The sequence below is a fragment of the Sturnira hondurensis genome, unplaced genomic scaffold (assembly GCF_014824575.4).
Source record: "Sturnira hondurensis isolate 20B ecotype Veracruz unplaced genomic scaffold, ASM1482457v3 Scaffold0014430, whole genome shotgun sequence".
In the NCBI taxonomy this organism is placed as follows: domain Eukaryota; kingdom Metazoa; phylum Chordata; class Mammalia; order Chiroptera; family Phyllostomidae; genus Sturnira; species Sturnira hondurensis.
In genome coordinates this window covers 510,190-526,003 of record NW_028087061.1, presented here as the reverse complement: position 1 = coordinate 526,003, position 15,814 = coordinate 510,190, and the positions used below count along the sequence as shown (strand labels likewise).

Genomic DNA, 15,814 nt, shown 5'->3' with positions numbered 1-15,814 from the left:
TCCAGGGTGCACCGCCCGGTGCGGACAGCAGAGCAGCAGGTCACAGGCAAGGAGCTCTGGGCCTGTGCGGAGCTGCCCCGAGGTGGAGAAGGGCGTCCGAGCTGCGTCGGGAAGGTCAGTGGAGGGAGCCTGCATGCAGAAGGAGAGGGGAGGCCACTGTAGGTCCTCGAGGCGAGGGTGATGACAAAGTAGGAGGTGTGGGGCAGGTGGGAGCAGGGGCAGCAGAGGCAAAAGGCCACAGGCCAGGCCATGGGGACAACAAGGAGGACCCGGCCGGGTCTGGGCAGGGAGCTGGGTCTTCTGGAGGGAGAAAACTCTTACCAAAGAATATTCCTTCAATTTAAAATAGTATGAAAGGAATACTTACATATGGTGAGAATACTATAAGTGTCCAAAGAAAGAAAGCAGATAACGACAAACACTTAAATCTCATGTAAAAAGCGTAATAATATAAACCGAGCCACTTCAGAATGGAGCCGGAGTCATGGCCCAGAGGGTGTGCCCGGCACGTCTCATGCCTCAAATGTCTGAGATTTTAAAACAGGGCAAAATAACCTCTTCACTGGGCCTTATGCAGCATTGTGCCCAGAAGAACTGTTTGCAAGGATAACAAGAAAGCAGACAATATGACTACCAGACTTAAGACCACAGGCCTGAAAATTTAAAAACTGATTAAATTACATAGCGTCCCTATGGCATCTGCACTGACGGAAACGCCTCCCTTCGGTTAACGTGACTGTCCCCTCCCTTTCTCACAGACGCCTTTGCCTGTGTCTCCTAATTGGAACATTATTGGTTTTCTGCCTGAAGCAATGCTTCCCTATTAGCTATTCTTTGATTTCAAATAAATGCCTGTTGCCTTTCACTTTGAAAGGCCTTTTATTTTTAGGTGAATACTTGAAATCCCCTGATGCAGAATTTGGCAATTTGGGATAAACAGGAAAGACTCATTGTTAAATGCAGAATAACACAACTTGAGAACAGACTCAGTGAGACAGACGGGAAAGAACAGGCCCGTGGTGACTCCAGATTCTCCGGGAGAAGGTGCTGGCAGGCTGCAGTGCCCCCGAGAGGCCAAGAGGCGAAGCTCACAGCCGCGGGGCCCCTAGGGGGTTCCGCGCTCAGCCAGCCACTGAGGATTCGTTCTCCTCTTCAGAGCCTTTCTCTGGTTTTGTTTGTGAAACTCCACGACCTCACTGTTCAGGAACTCTGACCAGGCCCGGCACCACCCCCCACACACCCCCGCCCAGCAGGGGAGATGGCAGTTCCTGGGATTCGAGCTCTGGGCCGAGCACTTCCCAAGCCCATGCTCTCTCTGTGTCTGAATGCCTGCCTCACACAGAAAATTCCAACAGCATTATAATAGGATTGTGTTTGGTAATCCTAGAAATTAATTTTGCTTGGAAGGGGGAGGTCAGAGAGGAAGAGGCATGTAAACCAGGCAGTGAGGAGTAGGGAGGCAGACGGGGGCAGGGGGTGGGGTGGGGTGGGGAGTGGCCCTCTGGGTGGAGGAGAGAAGGGACTACTCCCGGATAAAGGTCTGGGCTCCTGCAGCCTGCCCCCACCGGCCCTGCACACCCTCCACAGAACAGTGTGCTGGCTCAGTCATCTCCGTTGACGATCCAGCCCACCAGCCTTGCACCTGACACAGCACCAGTGCAAAGCCAACACTGGCCAGGTAACCTCACCATCATCATCTCGTGCAAGGCTAGAGTTCCTTCCCTCAGGCTGCCGGGCACCTTCAGACGTGCACCCATTGCTAATGGGCACTCAGAGAGGGGCCTGCAATTGGTCTTGAAAATGTTCTTGGGAGCAAAGGTAGAAAGTAAGCCCATCCCAGGGAAGCTGGTTCCTTCACCAGTGGCCACGCGGTGGGGCTGTGCCCCAGAAGAGGTGCATGAAGGGAGAGGGTGCCTCTGCTCTTTTTGCAGGAAGCTGGAGGAGCAGCTGATTCTTGGAGGAGTTGTCACCACCACAGGCATTGGGGGGCATCTAGAAATGCAGACCCCAAGCTCCCCTTCTTACCATACACCTGTAGGCCTCCCTCTAGGTGGAACAGCCAAGGCCTGAGTTTCTCTTTCCTCAGAAGCTTTTGTGATTCAGTGTCTTTCCTCTGAACCTTCCCAACACTGCAGTACAACTCGGAAAGGATGTGACCAAAAGGGAATGAGGCGTACAGGGCAGAGTCGCCCTGCTGATTTATGCAAAACCATTACCAAGGTCCCCGCACCGTTTTCCCTCCCCCTTTTGGCAATCATGCACCCCATCAGCCTGTTTGATGGCCACTGCTCACAAAGGGGCACCTTCGCGGAACCAGCTTCAGTGGCCTCTGGATCTGTCCCCCCGGGAGGGGCTGGCTAATTTGGAATGTAGTCCTATGTATGAATCTGCCACAGCCCCAGTCACCATCCGGTGTCCTTTTTTAAGCTGCTGTTTCGAATCGCTTTGCCTTTCCTCTCTGGAGCCATCACTCCCAATGTGCCTGAGACAGTCCGGGGCGTTCTTTTCTCCCTGAGCCCAGGAAAGGATGCACGTGGGTGTAGCAGCCCCTTCTCAGGGGTTGGCGATGCCTCTGCTGGGGCTGTCTGCACCTTCCGTTACAGGGATTCCCCAGGCACTATTTGTTTGATGTGCCTTCAAGGTTTTTTAAAGCAGAGAAGCCTCTCCTAATTTTTCCACGCTGGCCTGAGTCCGCTGTGAACTACAGCAGAAATTGGGAAAATTTAATAAATGGTGATCAATGACTCTGCTACCTTGCTTTTCTGGTTTCTCTTGAGTAATTTTTACTGGCTGTTTTCATGCCAACCAATACAAATAGGATTTCTGATCCAAGATTTCAAGCTACGTCACAAGGGGATGTGTCTCTACAATGATACCTGCGCCTCAGTGATGCTTGCCCATGAGTTGGACGCAAGGACCAGGCATCTCAGTGGCACTGCCCTGAGGACGTCCCGTGTTTCTTCCACCCCCTGGTGTGGCGGTGCCGCCACACACCCACTCCGCAAGCGACACACACCGATCCCGTGCGGTGGTACTAACCTTTCTCACACTTCTGTCAGGAGCACGGGCCCCACAGACTGCAGGAAGTTTTACTTTTGTCCCTTTGAAAATGAAGGCCAAGCGTTTCCAACAAAATATCCCTTTCTATAAACCAAGTTTTATCTATGGACATCTGAACAACCCACAACACTGTTTTCATTTTAGATTGTGAGCAGCACCTGTCAGTTTTGCTGGGGGTGACAGGAAGCCCAAACAGTTTTGCACTGTTAGGAATAGCACTCATCCCTAACAGTGTCTTGGTGACACTGCTTACATGTGACAACAGTGTGTTAACTTTCTTACCCATATTCACATAGGCCAGGGCACCCACAAATAACTGCAACTTCGTTTCTTGGAAGGTTCTGGAAAAAAAGCTTTTCCAGTACTACTCCCCCAGGCAGCCCCAGAACTCCGGATTGTTTTTGACGCATGCACAGTCCAGAGTTCCAGTGAAAGCGATTCGCTCCCTCAATTAATTGGGCCCCAAAGTGATAGACAATATCTTTTTATTTTTGAAAAACAAAAACAAGGAAATGTTCTAGTTCCAGGCACATTTGGTGGGTGTGGCCTTACGAAGGCCCCGTCCCTGCTGGACAGGCACCAGGGGAGCCTGGCTGGGGCCCCAGGCGCCCGGGGAGGCTGTCCTGGGCAGCTGCTCACTTGGGCTGGTGACATGCTCCAGCCGCATGGAGGTCTCGGCAGCGGGACCCTGTTTGAGTTATCCCCAAGGCTGATGTCTCCGTCCCTCTCACTGCTCAGAGGCTCCCGGCACCTGCTCAGGTTGCAGCACTTTCTCCGCAGCCAGCTGTTTGATGCAGAATCACTGCTGCTCCAGTACACGAGGCCTAAGAGGACTGTGGAGTGTTCAGAACAATGACACATACTCGCTGTTGTGTCCTGTCCCTCTCTTTTCCTGACAAAATCTTTGATAATAGACATTTAAGTATAAAGATGCCTACAAAAGGATCTTTTATAATTATGCCACAAATTAAACATTTTTCTGCCTTTTTTCTGTCTCACTGGAAAGGAACCTTTAAGACGTAGTTCACTCTCATTTTAAATACAAGTGTCCTGAGAGCCGGGACCACAGCAGCAGGCTGGGGTGAGGCGCCCCAGCACTGAGGTCTGTACGCACTCGTCTGTCCTCCTCGGCTCCTCCCCACCTCCCTGCCCTGTGCATCATGGCTGTTTCTCAGGCTTACTTCCAGATCCTTTCTTCTTAGCCTGACTCTACAGAGGCAGCTGACCTGGACCATTATCTGCACACAGAGTCCTTAAATTCACATTTTTGTTTGGATGGCTCACCTTTAACCACCCCTCACTACTTATTTTTGCAATAAATGCTTCCAGACTGCCTCATAGCCAGCACAGCCCTACCATTCCCCAAGGTCAGGGGACGGCAGCCATGGTATGATCTCTACTCCCTTGTTCCTCAGATCCAGGTGGTCACAAGTGAGTTCTGACAGCTGATTTCCCTCAGAACCCTGCACCCAAACTCTGGCCCTGTCTGACTTACTGGGGGAGGCCATTGTGTGCTGGACACAGGATGCCATCCCACCGTCTCTGCCCTCGATAAGTGCACTGCAGGGGGGTCCAGGCAAAGCCTCCTGCTAGGACTGTCAGCAAACTCACCGGGGCGGGCTGGCCCACCTGCCCTCGGACCTGCCGCCCCAGTGCTCACCCTCTCTCTGGCCCACACCCAGTTCTGCCCCTGCCAATGCCACCTCCACCACTGTACACAGCACAGGGCACCCAGGCGTCGTCTCAAACCTGGTTTCAGTTGTTTCTACTCCGAGCAGGTTTTATCTGAGAGTGCCCCTTCCCCATCACTGCCACAGGCAACCTTTGGACACCGGGTTCTCTCTCCTGGCTAAAGAAGGAGTCTGAGGGCTGGAACTGTGTCTCTCTCTGCAGGTCCTGATCTCACAGAGGGAAGGACTCGCCTGTTCGTGAGCTCTCTCAGTCTCTGCCCCTGAGGCCAGTCCTGGTGCTGACTGACTGGGAATTCTGACCTTGGGAGCCAACACAGGACGGAGGTGCATCTTCAGGGCTTAGAGGGCTTCCTCTGGAGACGCTACGGGGGACACCCTCTGGGAGCTGAGAGATGTGATCAGACCTAGTGGCTGGGGTCTGATAAGTACTGATTACCAACCCAGGAAGGAAGTTGGGTTGTTTTTATTTAGAAGCAGAGTCCATATCCCTGTTTGTTTGTTTGTTTTCCCACTGAGCCACGTGCTGCTATGGGATGGGGATGGCACTGGGGGCCCACAGCCACTTGCTGGCCTGACAGAGCCTGTAAATAAACTGCCTGGCCGCAGGCCCCACTGAGTGGTCCTGGAGGGCAGCTCCAGCAGCTGCTTCTGGGCTTTCAGATCTGCTGGTGCCGCTGGGTTTGCGTGGAGCCTCCTGCAGCAGGCCCATGGGCAGAGCATCCAACAAGGAGGGAGGGTCTGCCACCCTCCCACTCTCCCAAACCCTACGCAACAGCTCATTCATGGCCCCCCAGTTCCCAAGTGCCGGACTCCCTGGACCCCCGTTATAGACGAGGAAAGCCCCTCCCCAGTACCTGGCCCACGCCCATCCACACCAGCCTCTGCTGCAAACACACTGCACTGTGCTTTGGTCTGGGACACTGACTGCCGTTCACACCGTCACTGGAGTTAAGGTCCTCTTCACACAAGTTGATTTCTCGCGGCAGTAGACCTGCGATCCCCACGATGAAGGGCCTGCCTCGGTTTGTCCTAGATGTAGCTCGGGCTGGGCATAAGCCTGCCACAGGGGCCACTTGCTCACCAAGCTCTGACTCGGTAATGTGGCCACAGCAGAACTGGGCTCGTTTGTGCCGCCTTGCTATTTAGTATGCCTTTTTGGGAGACAGAGCAGCCTGGGTCATGAGCGCCATAGGGGCAGGGTTCAAATCCTGGCTCTGCCCACCACTCACAGGGGGTGGGGAGACTTGTGCCGATCACTTAACACAGCTTAGCTTCAGTTTCCTCATCAATTTTCCCATTTTGTCGAAAGCTAAACATTTCTCATGAAAACCATGCACTAAAAATGCATGAAATGCCTACTGTGTGTACAGCATGTAACTGCTGTACAACAGCATGTAAACCCCATTTGGGTCAAGAACCAGCAACACAGCTGGGGCCCTGGTCCCTCCACATGGCCCTTCCTGATTTAAGCCAGCCCACCTGAGGAAACCACAATTCTGGCTTTAATAAGAATCATTCCTTTGCTTTAAAAAAAGCTTTCACCACCTGTATATGTATCTTAAATGTTATAGCTTAGTTTTGCCTGTTTTTGACATTTGTATGAATATAATCCTACTACATACATTTTTTTGTATTTGTCTGGCTTCTTCCCTTCACATGGATGGTGGCCCTCTTGGACCACATGGTGCACCTTGCTTGTCCTTTCTCTGGAAGCTGCACCATCGGGTGGGAGCCCAGTAGGTCTGGTATGGATAGTGCTTCTGGGAGCATCCTGTTCCTGAATCCCGAACTTGTAAAGGAGTTTCAGTAGAGATTATACAAAACTGTGGACATGCTTAGTCGTAGGGCGGGTTGCACATACTTGACTTTGGCAGAAAACTGCTCTCCCAAGTGACTGTGCCTGTTCACGCGGCCGCGGTGCTGATGGGAACTGCCTGTGGTGCCTCAGCTTCACCAGTGCTGAGCTTCCTCATTTTTAAAACGCAGTGAGAATACTTCACATGAGGCTTACACAGTGTGATAAATATAAAGGGCTTGAAGTAGGGCCTGGCACATAGTAAGTGCTCAGTAAATATTAGTTATTATAATTTATTATTATCTCCTAAAGTAGGAGGTGCTGAGGTATTTAGCATGCATATTTTTCCATTTACAAAAATTTCCGGTTTAAGAAACTCCTCAGTGTGAGTACAGAAACTCTGCCTTGGAACGATGACAAATCGAATTACTAAATCTTTTCCTGTATCTGGCTGACTGACGGGGAGAGGCAGAGACGGATGGACAGACTGAATGACCCACTCGCTCATGCAGCCAGCAGGTGCTCTGTACGCACATGCGCCAGGACCATGCTGGGTGCCAGGGATAGAAAGATAAACACCACACGGCCTCTCTCCTCAGCTACATAAATTCAATAAGTAAATGGAACCCTGAGAGCTGGCTACAGACTATCAATACAATCCTCGGCTTTGTTATTGACTCGGCAAAGGCTTTCACGCAGCTTCTCGAGGGCAGGAGCCCAGTCTTTCTGTACTGCCGCGCTAGTTTTCCTACAGCCCTTTTTAACCTTCGGGGCTGTCTACGCCGTGAGCTCAATGCCTAATAAAAAAAATCACACCAAAACTTGCTCTCAAACCCAGCTTTTCATAAAAGACACACACACACACACACACACAAAACAAGCATAACTTCTATTTCTTTTGCTACACTGACCGATTTTCATAGGCCTCCACAGTTAGGCCTCAGGTGGGTCCGGCCTGCTCCCTTTAAGGACACAGGAGTGGCCTTGGTCGATTTGCCATGGTAATTAGTGAGATGAAATGAAGGGTCTGTGAGTGGTGTGGTATCAGAACCAGCGTGGCTCTGTAATGGTCACTGCAGCTGAAACTTCAGATCCAGTGACATTAGTGGTGTTGTTGACAAGGCCCAGTTTCTAACCTTTTCCTGACAGGAGAAAATGGGCAGAAATGCCTCCTTCGGAGCTCAGAGCCCATCATCAGTTGAGGCAGGGGGGCCCAGACACCACGTGGAGAGACTGCGGAAGGAGCCATGATGGATCTTCCTGGCTCAGGCACTGGGGAGAAGCACGTGAGTGAGAACAACTGAAGGACAGCAGGGCGAGGGGCTGTGGTGGAACTGGCATGTGTCTGCCATCCACTGCTAAGTGTGGCAGATAACAGAAGAGCCCTCGTGAGTGGGCACACAGGATGTGCAAAAAGGCATCTGAGAGTGCAGGAGAGAAACATGAAACATGTGAAAAGTATGCCAAGCACGGGGGCGCGCAGAACAGAGCAAGGCACCACACATGCACATGCACACAGGGATGAAAGGGAACTGTTCCAAGTTAGGGCAAAGGACAAGGAGGACACCGAGTATGCTGGAGCAGGAGGTCATGGAGGAAGGGGCACCCATCTTTAAGAGGCAAGCATCAGGGAATTTCTGCCAGAAGTCATAAAGGTAGCGGAAACATTAAACAGATTCGCTGCTGCAGTGCTCACAAAGGAAGATGAGAGGCAGATGCCCGCAGCAGACACACACTTCCCAGAGGAGAGGGATGAAATGCCACGGGAAATCACAGGCATGCCAAAACAGAGGATCAAGAAATCTGAGCCTCCGCAGACTGCCCAGGCTGCATCACCTGCGAGCTGGCTCCTGCCCCGATCCAGAGGAGGAGGGAAATTAGCATGCAGCAGAGAGATGCTGAGCCCTGCATGCAGGAAGGCCTGGCTGGCTGGAGCTACACAAACACACACCTGCAATGGGCAGGAAATCTGTATCTGCTCTAGCTTGGGAGGCCTCTGCTACTCCAATAGCAGCCAGATGCTGGAAAGTCAGGGCAGTTTCCACTGCCACCCTCACACAGCTGCTGGTTGCAATGACCGCTCAGGTACCGTGCAGGCCTTTTGCCAGAACAGCCCAGCTCCATCTCTTCTGAATGCTCCTCAACTCCCAGGAGCCACCACACTGCACACTCCCCACCATCCCCTGCTCACACCCTCCCTCTCTGGATGGGGCAGCACCTGTAGAAAACAGGCTTACCGGGAGATGTGGCAGGTTATTCAGCCATATTTCTCTCTGTTGTCACACAGACGAGCTTCGCATCCATGCCAAACACCAGGACCAGCTATGCTCCTGAGACCAGCCCCAAGTCTTCGGGCTGCTGAACATGCAGTGTCCACATGGAAACGGGCTCTGCCTCTGACTAAGGGGAGGCCACTGATGCCGCTTGGCAAACGAGCAGTGACACCCTGAGGAAACCCTGCCTCCCCTCTACATGCCCTCCACAGTGACGAAGGTTCTCCAACAATCGGGTGGTATGGCTCTTGTGCCTATGGGACTCTGGATCAGGCACGTCCTGGAGCCCAGGCCATCCTGGTTCCCCGATTCTGCCCCAGCCTCCTTTCTGGCTGTCTGTGCCACCTGGGTGCTCCTCTAGGGCTGCCTCTGCTGCCCAAGTTGCCCCCTTCCCTTAAAACAGCCCCTGCTCCTCACATCTCTTTGCCACACTGACTACTGACCACATTCCTGCTATGCCTGAGATAGGTGATGTTACTTCTTCCAAATGATGTCCCAGAACCCAGTCATGCTGCAGTAAAGAACACTCTCTGTGACAGTTTGCTGCATGCTGGACGCCCAGTGAAATTTAACTTACTGTGCCTTTTGTTATTGGTTTGGGAGAGGGAGGGAGAGAGAGAGAAACGGGGGGAGAGAGAGAGAGAAACCTCGACTCGTTGTTCTGCTCATTTGTGCACTCATTGGTTGATTCTTGCATGTGCCCCGCTGGGGTCGAACCTACAACCTTGTTTATGGGGATGGCGCTCTAACTGAGCTACCAGCCAGGGCTTTTGGGATCTCTTGTGTCCTCTGAGAACGATGTTTTGTGGATCTTGCCTTATGATCCAGGATCAGCCACTATTTATTTAATGACTTAAGATGTTTCCCAGTGGGCATCACTACACTGAAACCTATTTTCCCGATCAATAACTGAGTCACTAAGGCAGCTGATCAAGTTGCTGGTTGGCCAATGTGACAGATCACAGTGGCCAGCACATTGAAACTGGCTGGTCTGAAGTGGACGGGCCCCTCGCACAGACAGCTTCGGGAGGCATCAGGGAGAGAAGGCCGCACGCCCCCACCTCAGAGCCGGGCGGTGGGGAGTCATTCTCCCTCTGGTCACTGAGGGTGGGGCGGGGACCCCGAGACTCACTGCACGGCTGCTCAGCCTCCTCTGACTTATGGGTTTCTTCTGTTGTGACACATAGTTGCAAAGCCCCTCTTAGGAATTAAAGAAAAATCTAGTCTATTTTATGTTTTATGTAAGAAACAAGTGACTGCAAATAAAAAGTATTTCATTTTAGCTAACATAAATTTAAGCGGTAAAAAAGACTGGCATTTACTGTCAGAATTTTAAAAAATATGGGGATCCTATATGTATTACAATGTAGATTTAAATTTTGTTACGTCATCAAAAAAGCACTTATGAACTCCTATTTAGAATTCTTTAATTTTGTGCCTAAAAAATCATCAGCTGGTTTACTTTTATAATTTTCAGGTGTGTTTTGATTTAAAGAGATAAGAGAATCGTTTCAGGCTTCTATTTACAAGTTCTCTGCAAGAGACACATTGTGGGGGTGTATCATTTTTATTCTAAAAACTAAAAAGGCAAAATGAATATAAAATATCACAATATTCTCACTTTTTAAAATGCTTTTGAAGTACCAGAGAAACCCTTGATGTGCTCTGGAGATTCTGATTTGACAAACACAACATATAAATCTCAGACCAGCTATGTAACAATATGCAGAAACCTCGTACTCAAAAAGCCTTTTCCAGTCTTTCTCTTGACCTATCACAGAGTTTGCATTTGCTATTACTGTGTCGCTCTTGGCACAAGGAGCCCTTTGGCCAGGGCAGACACAGGTGCCGGGGCCATGCCCGGTGACTGCGTGCATGCAGGCTTCCCACCTGGACCTGACCCCCTGCAAACGTGCCAGTTCCCATTGCAGTGGAGGGAGGTGGTGACTGTGAGGCAGGCTGAGGAGGGGGAGGCACTGAGGGTCTGAGAGTGGGTGGCTGAGAACCTGTCCTGGGAAGGCATCAGGGGATGGAGGCAGGTCTGAGAGTGAGGCTCCAAGATCCTGGTAGGTGTTTCATTGTCCCACTGGGTTTGCATCATAAACAAAAACATCAAAAGTACAATTGCTAAGAATTTCAAGATGGTGTGCAGTGCATTCCATCTCCAGCACGGGCCCTTCTGGGCGTGGACCCCACGCAGGTGCCCTGGTTGCCTGCCCAGGAGGCTGGTCCATACAGGTCTGAGAGAGACCACATTAAAGCGAAATCACCGAACTGTTATTATTTGTATGCCTTTCCCTTACCACTGAAGTGTCAACCGTACTGTTCCTCCTGATTCTTGTCTTTAACCAGTGGCCCTTCAGAGGTGCACACTGAACACATGGCTGTACAGAAGCAAGTAAGTGATGAGCAGACTAAGTTGACAGTGTGGCAATCCGCTAGACACCAGCCTTCTCTGACTTAAGAATGAACTATGAATTGATTACTTTAAACTCAAAATCAAAGCAGATGCTATTCTCACCTGAAATTGTGCGAGTGAACCCTGAGGGGCCTCAGTGAGCCCGACGGGACTCCACACCGTTGTGGGACAGAAGCCCAGGCCTGCCCAGCTCCGTCCTGGTTTGCGTTTGCCGTGCTGGTGCAGTCGCTGCTGGCGCCCTCCCTCACACTCAGTGTCTGGGTTTCTGCAAGCCCCGTAGGCGCTGTCTCCTCTTTCCCAGTGCAGAGGAGCCCAGTGCCCTTTGGCTGAGCCAATTCCATTTCAGACAAAACAACACAGCCGTGTTTGAGGGCCAGGCATCTCACTGGACTGCCACCCTGACCTCGGGCGCCAAAAATGAGGGAAAACAACCTACCCACTCTTCCCTCATTAAACCCAAAGGTGAAGGAACGCCTACAAATAGCATGGTCCGCTGGAATGACTGCCCGTCCCTGGGAGCCCAGTGTGGGGTCAGGGGAGGAACAGGCCTGGAGGGAGGGGCTCCATCAGAAACACTTCTGTGCAGCCTGCACAGGACCGAGTGGACAGACAGCAAACCAGCAACTGTGCGCTACGACTGCCCCCGTGGCGCTGGGGCTCCTTCAATGCCACCTCAGAGGGCCAAGCGACCTCTGGGAGGACGGAGGACTCTGAGGACAGGGTGTGGGGGCAACTGTGCCCACAAAGCTCCCCCGTCCAGACAGATGAAAGTACCACCACCAAAACATGATCTACCTGGGAAGGAGAGGTGGCCAATCTCTCCAAGGAGAAAGGCCAGGAGCCCCTTCCTCAACGGCTTTTACTGGGTTGAAATACACAGGAATACAGGCGGCAAGGATCAAACAGTAGATAACATTTCAAAGAAATCTGAGGGCTTAGTCTGAGTCAGTGTCTGTCAGGAAGGGAGGTTGCGGAAACTTTGGGAGACATACTCATTTCCTGCTCAGATTCTTAACATATGAATGAAAACACTCTTAGGAAAGCAGGCTTCACAGGACTTTTAGGAATTCTTTCTTTTGCTCGATCACCCCAGATCCTACTCTAGCTGGGCAAGGGGCTGCACATCCTCCCCCATCACAGGTTTTCAGGCGTAAGTGGATTAGAGCCAGGAAGCGCTTCTCCCAGAGGACATGGGGACTCGGGCTCTGTCGGAATAGCCAGCGAGCAAGGGTCCATCAGTCCCTCTTTGTGGCGGCCCTGAGTCCTTCCATGATGGCCTCCCAAGTGATCGTGTCTGGCTTAGATTGCCCCTCCTCTGAGGAGTCGTACAGTCTCTGACTAACTGACTAAGCGCTGGGGGCAGGGGATGAAGCAGAGACAAGCTTTGTCTCCTCAGTGGCTCGCACTCTGGAGTTCGCTCACTCAGTCTTAGCCATGGGGGGCAGTTACAGTTCCTGAAACCAGGCAGAGTGGTTCCCAACAACAGGGCACTTGGCCCCTCGGGGTCCCTGTGGTGCCAGTTCCACAGAGGCAGGAGGAGTAAGCAAAGCCACAGGAGCTGGCTTTCACTTGCCAGTGAAGACACACTCAGAAATGATGATGATATCCCCACTGTGTGAGAGTTGGGCTTTCTCCTGTCCCAAGCTGTGTCGACAACAGGCCATGAGTGGGTGGGACAAACGGTTCCACTTAACTCGGGGTGTAGCATTTACCTGTGCATCACAAAATATCATAGTATCTTCTGAGAAACGAGACCCTTACCTCATTTGCTGTGTTGTGTGTTCCAACAATTCGAATGAAGGAGGCAGGCTGTCTTTCAAAAGTTACTGATTGCCAGGACCTGTGAGAGGAAGCACAGCCATTTGCCTGGTTAGACGGCACAGGTAACCAAGCACACAGGGAAGGGCCACGCGGCCTCTGCCCTCCGCGCCCATGCTGTAGGAGGGGTGGGGACGGGGCAGGCAGCACCCGATGTGTGGCTGAGGAGGGCAGCAAGTAATGAGAGCCTAGTCTCATTACAGAAGGTGCTTCTACCCTTCTGTGAAGGTGATGTGGTTTCTTATAAAGCTTTCCTCAACCAAGCACCAAGTACAGACCAAGCTCCCATCACAACAGAGTGCAGCCTAACAGAAAAGAGATCGAGGTCGGCGGGAGTTCATAAGACACACCTTGCCCTCCGAGATGGGGCCTACCGCAGAGGGCTGCCGACTGCACGGCCACATGGGAGAGGGTGCAGGCTTCGCAGGAGGGCTGGGGGGAGGGGGAGTTTCGAATCAGGGCAGGACTGTGGGCAGGGTGGGGAGGGCTGCAGAGTCCCACACTCCGGTTAGAGAAGTGGGGTCACTCACCAAAGAGCAAACCCCAGCTCTTCTGCCTGACCACCACGCCCAGGCCCTGCCCTGCAAGTGGTGGCATCTGGGAGGATGAGGCCATTTCCCACCCCTCCCTCTTGACCCCAGTGCACCCCCAGGTGATTTATTCTTAAGACACACAGGCTCTGGGTAAGGCCCCAAAGCAGCCCCAATATTTTAAAGGCAATTCCTCAGGATCAGCAGGGCCTAGGCCAGTTCACTTAAAGACCAGCCTTAAACAAGCCCCGAGAGGAGGAGCTCTGCTCGCAGTTTACCGCCCACAGCTCCCCCGGACGCACTGGGGAAGCGCATGACGCCCCAACTGTAAGCGCTAGTAGTATTTTCTGTAACGAATGTGAGGAGTTCGCAGTTGTTGCCATCCCTCCTCTGCGCACACAGTGGAAATGCCAGCTGCTGGGAAGCTGTTTCCTGTAATTGTCTAATTACCAAGTAACGCTACCAAAGAAAATATATGCATTTGTGGTTTGTTTTTCCCTCTTTGGTTTCAGGTGTTCCATCAGTCTCTCACTGTGAGCCGCCCACTGAGACTGAACCACTGCTGCCTGGACACCCGGCCCCTCGGGGTCGTTAAAAAGTCATTACCGTCCTGTGTGCGGAGGGTGTGCCTCTGAAAGCAGTTTTCTGGAAACAGCACAAGAAAAATCACTCTCCTTGTAAAAACGCTATTACTCACACGTGAAGCTGATGCCATCTGACCACCCCCGAGCTCTCATCCCTGGCCAGTTTCCTTGGCGGGGGGGCTGTTTTCCTCCCAACCCACGTGGCTCCTTGGGGAACCTGCTGGGTAGGTTGTGGCCTGTGGGCCAGGCAGGCCCTGTGGGGCTTCGACTCGGGCCTAGCTGTCACTTCCTAGACAAGCCATGTAACTCATGACAGACTCATGTCCTTCTAACAGGGCTGGGAGCGCAAGGGGTGCACACTGCACAGGGCATCAGGTCCCATCATGTCCCTGCTTCTCAGACCACTCCCCTAGGTATCGGAAACAGGGGTGGAGAAGGGTGGGAGTGAAGGGGTAAAGGTTTTGCTCTTAGCTTTCTATCCCCAGGCCCATCAAAAAAATCTTCAAGTGCTTCTGGAGGTAAAGGTAAAACTTGACACTTATGAGCTCAGGGTCCTCACAACATGCTGGCGGCTCTGAAAGTGCAGGCAGGACCCTCAGCCTCCGGGGACCCAACCCCTCCCACAAGGAAGAGGCAGAAGCCCAGGGAGCCAAGTCAGGTCTCATTCGGGCTGCCTTCCTCTCACTGGCTGCTGTTCTCTTGCCCGACATATGGGACCCCAGGCTTCTGCAGTGGGCTGGGGTGGGGGACTGGGGGCTTTGCTGGGGAGACAGGGCAGCGACCTGAGCAGGAGAGAGCACCTGTGGAGTAATAAGTTCCAAAGGCTTCAACTGAATACCGATCCTCCATTACATTACATTAATATCTAATCACGTTAGAGTTCATTTTCACTAACACAGCCTGAGAGTTGAATAGATGATTTCATTTTCACTAAAACTGGATACCAAACCTAAGGCCAAGGTACCAGTAGGAAAGGAGGAGGTAGGTAGAATGAGGTAATGCGCATCTCTCCCTCCCCAAATATCAGATTCCATTTCCCTTCAACTGCTTCAAAACGACCTTGCATGCTGCTGGACGGGAAAGGTGGCACTGGAGCGTCACTGTCACCCTCATGTCCGAGCCACGTTTTCGATCACTGTGCATCCTCGAAGGAGGCGGCCGCGGCCGAGCTTTCTCGCAGGGCAGGGGCACCGACACCATCGCTCAGCCCGCTCAAAAACTGGAATGCTATTGCTGTTGGGTGCTGTAGAAGCACTCCTACCCACAATTACTCCGATCTCTTTGTGGTAGGCAAGGCAGCATCAGGGGCATGGCACCCACTCAGGTCAGAGGGGGCCTGGGTGCTGAGAGGAAGTGTCCGGACAGGAGCCGTGGGTGTCAAAGGACACACACGGTCTCTGCTGTGGGCACTACCCCGCAAACCATAAAAACCCGCATGGCCTGGAGCCCCGCCAGCCCCGAGCTGGCTGTGCGCCAGAGAGTCCGTCCCTTTTCCTGAGTTGTAATTTCCCCGTGTGTCCAATGCTGGTGGGCATGATGCCACCCCCCGGTTACAGAACGAGGTCCCACTCATATCACACTGTAAACATGTATCTACACACGGAGGAAGTCAAAGATGTCAATAGGAATGCTGGCCGAAATGTT

The 15,814-nt window shown here is 52.4% G+C and overlaps 1 protein-coding gene across 2 annotated transcripts in view; it reads right to left on the bottom strand.

Annotated features, from left to right (window-relative positions):
• BTBD9 (BTB domain containing 9) overlaps positions 1-15,814 on the bottom strand; it is a 470,437-nt gene that overhangs the window by 9,343 nt on the left and 445,280 nt on the right. For both annotated transcript variants that reach the window (XM_037063262.1, XM_037063263.1), the window contains exon 10: positions 13,000-13,078. In XM_037063262.1, the coding sequence (XP_036919157.1) occupies positions 13,000-13,078 (79 nt within the window). The remainder of the gene's footprint in view (positions 1-12,999; positions 13,079-15,814) is intronic.